General features: G+C 65.3%; 1 protein-coding gene across 1 annotated transcript; it reads left to right on the top strand.

Moving 5' to 3' along the window:
* The first annotated feature begins 616 nt into the window (after positions 1 to 616).
* Positions 617 to 3,599, top strand: BARX1 (BARX homeobox 1). The gene is made up of 4 exons (XM_065879633.1): positions 617 to 839; positions 2,580 to 2,871; positions 2,954 to 3,038; positions 3,435 to 3,599. The coding sequence occupies exons 1-4, from the start codon at positions 617 to 619 to the stop codon at positions 3,597 to 3,599; spliced, it is 765 nt and encodes a 254-aa protein (XP_065735705.1).
* Positions 3,600 to 5,031: the final 1,432 nt, after the last annotated feature.

The raw sequence follows: 5,031 nt of genomic DNA, 5'->3' as shown, positions 1-5,031 counted from the left end.
CTTGCCTCTGTGCTCTCCGGCACGTCAGGGCCCGCTGACTCCCGCGCCTCTGTCGGTTGCTCTCTGCGCACGTCTCGGTGTCCCTGGCATCCTCACGTCACTGTCTCGCATCTTGTGTGGCCCTCGCTGTCTCGCTGTAGACCCTCTCTCACCTCTCTCTCGATCCCTCAGCTCCCATCCCCGGGGGTCTTGTCTCCCGAGCTCTCCGGCTCGATCCTTCTTGGGCGTGCGCTCCGCTGGGTCTCCCTCTGTCTGGGACGGTCGGCCCCTCTCCCGGCCCCCTCCCGCCTGCCACCCTCCCATCTCTGGCCCTCCCTCGGGCTCGGCCTGGGGGGTGGGGGGCGGCGACGCGAGGCGGGGCGGCCGGGCGGGGCGGGGCGGTGACGCGGGGCCGGCGGGGCTAGAGGCGCGGCAGAGTGGGGCGGGGGCGCAGTCCCGGGTCCGACCGGCCGAGCCCCGCGCGCCCCGCCCGCGCCCTGTGCCTCCGCCCGGCCGGCCGGCGGGGGAGGGGGCATGAACCGGCGCCCGCGCGCCGCCCGGATCTGCGGGCCGGCCTAGACCCCCGCGCGGGCCCCGCGCCCCAGCCGCTGCCGCCGCCAAGCCCCGGGGCGCCGCGATGCAGCGGCCGGGGGAGCCGGGCGCAGTGCGCTTCGGCCCGCCCGAGGGCTGCGCCGACCACCGGCCGCACCGCTACCGCAGCTTCATGATCGAGGAAATCCTCACAGAGCCTCCGGGGCCCAAGGGCGCCGCTCCTGCCGCCGCCGCTGCCGCCGCGGGCGAGCTGCTCAAGTTCGGCGTGCAGGCTCTGCTGGCGGCGCGGCCCTTCCACAGCCACCTGGGTACGTGCGGGGCCTGGGGCCGCGGGGCGCTGGCCGGGCTCGGCGGGAGGAAGCGAGCCGCGGCGTCTCTCGGACGCAGCTCCGGGAACGCAGGCCCCCGACCGTTCCCTCCGCGCGCTCCCGGCGGGGAAGCAAAGGGGGCAGGCGCTGGGCCGCGCAGAAGCCAGGCCTCGTGCCCGTGGGCCAGGCCTGCCGGGAGGGCATTCGCTCTCTTCTTCGCTGCGACCCTGCGGTTTCCAGCCCCGAGGAGTCCAGGCCCGGGGACCCGAGCCCGCATCCCCATCGTGGGCGCTGGACCAGACTGCTAATGTCAGACTTCGGGTCAAAGCGACCTCAGGCCGCGGGCGCCTGGGCCTTCCCACAGAGAGCTGGCTGGGAGTGGCCGCGGCTGCCCAAGCCGGGAAAGCCGGACCTTTGGGAAAGAGGCCCGTGTCTCCGAGTGCTATGCTGGGGGCTGACGCTGGCCCGAGCCAGCCCGGAGGCTCCCAGAGCCCGGGGTCTCAGGCTGGCGACGAACCGACCTGTGCTGTAGCACAGAGCCCCTTGGGCCTTGCCTGGGGACAAGAGGCTTGTTTGTGAGCTGCTGCCCGAATGGCCCTTCTGCTCCAGGTCGGCTGCACCTTGGCAGAGCTTGAACCAGCAACTCAGGCTTTTTCTGTCCCTTTCGGTTCTCTTCTTTCCTTGTCGGGGCCCTGTCTTGACCTTCTGTGCCCTCTCCACTGCACCCCTTCTTCTGGCCTTTCCCCGTCTCTCTCCAACCGGCCTCTCTCAGTGGGGTGGGTCTGCCCTTCCTTTCTCACCTTCCCCCAAGGATCCTTTCTCCCCTCTGGGCTCTCTCCTCATATTCACCCGCACATCTTGCCTGGGCCCTTCCCGATTCCATCGGGGCTAGAGCACTCACTGGTAGTGAGATGGCTATCTGGGCAGGGAGCCCTCCTGCGTTCTAGCGTGACCTCAGCCCAGGGAGCCGACTTCCTCCACATGCAGTGACCCTCCAGCCAGTGTTCCGCCTGCCTGGGGGGCCGCAGGGCCAGTTTGTTCGTTTTGAGTCCAATCTCTGCTACCTTTTGCCTCCAGCTGCACGGTTAATAATTCGTTTGAAGCGGGCAAAAAAAAAATCGTTTAGGACTAATGAAAACTGAAACGTCTTCGTGGGGGAGAGTCTAAACGGAGAAAACAGGAAGAACAAATTTCCCATTTCTTGGGATGCTTTGGAATTTCCGGGAAGCGCCCAACTTCACCCCTGCTGACAACCCGCTGTCTGCCCCTCAGAATTGGCTGTTTTGCCCTGCACAGAAGAGCAGATGTGCTTCTTCCACTGAAACTCTTCCCCACCCCACCCCCGAATGCAACAAAGCCTATTTAGTTGGGGCAAATGCTTATCTTCCTAACTCTGTGCCGTTTTTTCTTGGTTTCCCTTTTCCGTGACACATACTCTATGTGTTTGGGAGCTTCGACCTTGTTCATTGAGAATCCTGAAATCTCAGAGCAGCTGGGGCCTGGAGAATGCCAGGCAGAGCCCGGGTGGGGGAGGTCCCCTTCCCAGACTCTGGGGACCCTGGCGTCGAGGAGGTTCAGCCTAGGTGCCTGGCGCAAATCTCTCACTTCCCGGCCAGCACGAAGGTTTTGTGTTGGGGTCACCGGCTGAGCGAGAGCTCTCGGCTAGGGCGCATGGTGCGAGGATCTCCAGGAGGAGGAGCAAGGCCCGAGCTCACCCGGCTCCCCACTCTCTCCCCGCAGCCGTGCTGAAGGCCGAGCAGGCGGCGGTGTTTAAGTTCCCGCTGGCGCCCCTTGGCTGCTCCGGGTTGGGCTCGGCGCTGCTTGCCGCGGGGCCTGGGCTGCCCGGCGCTGCCGGCGCGCCGCACCTGCCGCTCGAGCTGCAGCTCCGCGGGAAGCTGGAGGCGCCTGGCGCCGGGGAGCCGGGCACCAAGGCCAAGAAGGGGCGTCGGAGCCGCACCGTGTTCACCGAGCTGCAGCTGATGGGCCTAGAGAAACGCTTCGAGAAGCAGAAGTACCTCTCCACGCCCGACAGGTAGCGCGGGGCCAGGCTAAGCCCAGCGGGTAGGGGGAGGGGGGCTGCTTGCCCTGCTGAGGGTGCACCCCGCTCTTTCCAGAATAGATCTCGCCGAGTCCCTGGGTCTGAGCCAGTTGCAGGTGAAGACGTGGTACCAGAATCGAAGGATGAAGTGGAAGAAAATAGTGAGTGTTTTTGTGGCATTCTGCGCCCTCTAATTGCGGCCGTGCCCCTGTAGCCTTCTTCAAGAGCTGCTCCACCATGGAGACTTATGCCCAACCCTCCCGATTCCCTCGGTGCCTGGTGCCCAGAGGGACCCTCTCTGCTCTCTGTCCCACTGGGTGCCCTAGCTCAGCTCCTTTCGCGCTCCCTGAACCCTCAGGATTCCTGGAAGACTTGAACCCCTCTGCCGGACCCTTTGGTCGCTTTTCCCTAGCAGCGCTCAAACGGCCGCCATTTCCCGGGGGCTAGGCGCGGCCTCGAATGGCCTCGTTGGGCTCTTCAGGCCCTGCCTGGGCACAGGGCGCAGGGGTCCCCGGCCCAGTCCCAGCTCAATGCGGTGCCGCCCGTCTCCCGCGCAGGTGCTGCAGGGCGGCGGCCTGGAGTCTCCCACCAAGCCCAAGGGGAGGCCCAAGAAGAACTCCATCCCCACGAGCGAACAGCTCACGGAGCAGGAGCGCGCCAAGGAGGCGGAGAAGCCGGCGGAGGCGCCGGGCGAGGCCGGCGACCGGAGCCACGAGGACTGAGCGCGGCAGAGGGTTCGGGCCCAGGGAACCCCAGCGCAGTCCGCGGCCCCCAAAGCCCGCCGGAAGCCGCGAGTCGGCCCTTCTGCGTCCACGCCGTTTGCTTTCTAAACTTTTTATTATTACCTTGAATGCGGACATTTAGGGGCCAAACAAGGAAGGACAGACCCTGAAGCCAAACCCGTGCGCTCGCGGGCCTAGCCTGGAAACACGTCCAGCGCGGCCGAAGGTCGCCTCCTCTCGGAGCTCGCCGTAGCCAGGCGCTCCAGGAGCATTCACGCCCCGATCCTATCCTGCACCCCCCAGTCGCCTCGGGCCGCCCCCCGGGCCCGGACGCCTCCAGGCACGCACCCGCTTCCGCGCGTCGGGGGACCCCGCGGCCCGGCGCAGGCCACCACGGCCCGAGATGGCGCCCGGACAACCCGACATCGCTGGGGCCCCTACCCCTCTCTTACGAAGACGGTGATTTTTTTCCAATAAAATATTTTATGACACAGCGGGACTTGATGGGGGGGCGGTTTCTGAATCCGCGACGTTGGCAGGGGGGACGCGGCGAGGTAAGAGGGACACGCGCAGTGTCTTCTGAAACATCCTTTCCCCGGGCTACGTGGACTTGAGCCGTGACCTGCTCCACCTGGTCCGGGCCGGGCACGCAGGAAGCTCGGTCTCTGCAGGATCCTAGGAATCGCTTCCACTCTGAGCATGAGGGCCACTCTGAACCTCCTGCCCTTCTCAGCCCAGGGCACTCCAGACGGTAGCAAACGGGCTACACAAGGGTCGCCAGCCCAAGGGCACCGCGGCGCTCACTCCGGAAGTTGCCCGGGGCTGAGAGCCGCCTCCTGTTGTTGGTTCAGTCTCCTGGGGCTTTAAGGACTAACTGCGAGGTCCTTGAGATTGTACGGGCCAGCCCTTCCTGAGGCCTATGGGAAACCAAGTACTCGGGGTTTGCACAGAGGCCGGCCACCGTCAGCAGCTCCAGCCTGCAGAGGCGCCTGCCTCCCTGAGTTTTCAAGTTTTCCACGGTATACACAGGAGGGAGGCATCTGGCAGCCGAGCACCGGCACCTGTGGGGGTACCTAACCAAGGCAGAGGGCTGAGGACTCCAAACTGCTCAAGGTCATGCAGGGTGCCCTTTCCAGGGGCGCGGCTTGGTGGCACGTGTTTGCCCTCCCTCCCCCCTCCCCACACAAGGAAAGCCTCGGTTGCCTCCTGGTTGCCTCGTCTCTGGTCTAGTCTGGGCTGGGAGCTTGCATGTTGGTTCCTGTTTTTGTGCTTCCTAGGACTACCACCAGGGTGTGGAAATGGAAAAATGGCCACTTTGCTGGTTAAAGCTAGGGGAGAGATGGAAACTTGGTCCTGCAGAGTTCCAAACAGGCCGGAGATTTGAAACCAGGTCCTTGCAAATAAGAGGGAAAGAGAGTCAGGAACATTATGC

The sequence above is a fragment of the Phocoena phocoena genome, chromosome 6 (assembly GCF_963924675.1).
Source record: "Phocoena phocoena chromosome 6, mPhoPho1.1, whole genome shotgun sequence".
NCBI lineage: Eukaryota > Metazoa > Chordata > Mammalia > Artiodactyla > Phocoenidae > Phocoena > Phocoena phocoena.
Note: the sequence above shows the minus strand (reverse complement) of the source record. Positions and strands in the feature narration are given on the sequence as shown.

Bases quoted from the DNA above. Each gene is read 5' to 3' on its own strand.
- BARX1 (XM_065879633.1), top strand. From the start codon at position 617: ATGCAGCGGCCGGGGGAGCCGGGCGCAGTGCGCTTCGGCCCGCCCGAG. The intron at 840-2,579 runs GTACGTGCGGGG...CTCTCCCCGCAG, and splicing joins GCCCTTCCACAGCCACCTGG to CCGTGCTGAAGGCCGAGCAG. The intron at 2,872-2,953 runs GTAGCGCGGGGC...CGCTCTTTCCAG, and splicing joins TACCTCTCCACGCCCGACAG to AATAGATCTCGCCGAGTCCC.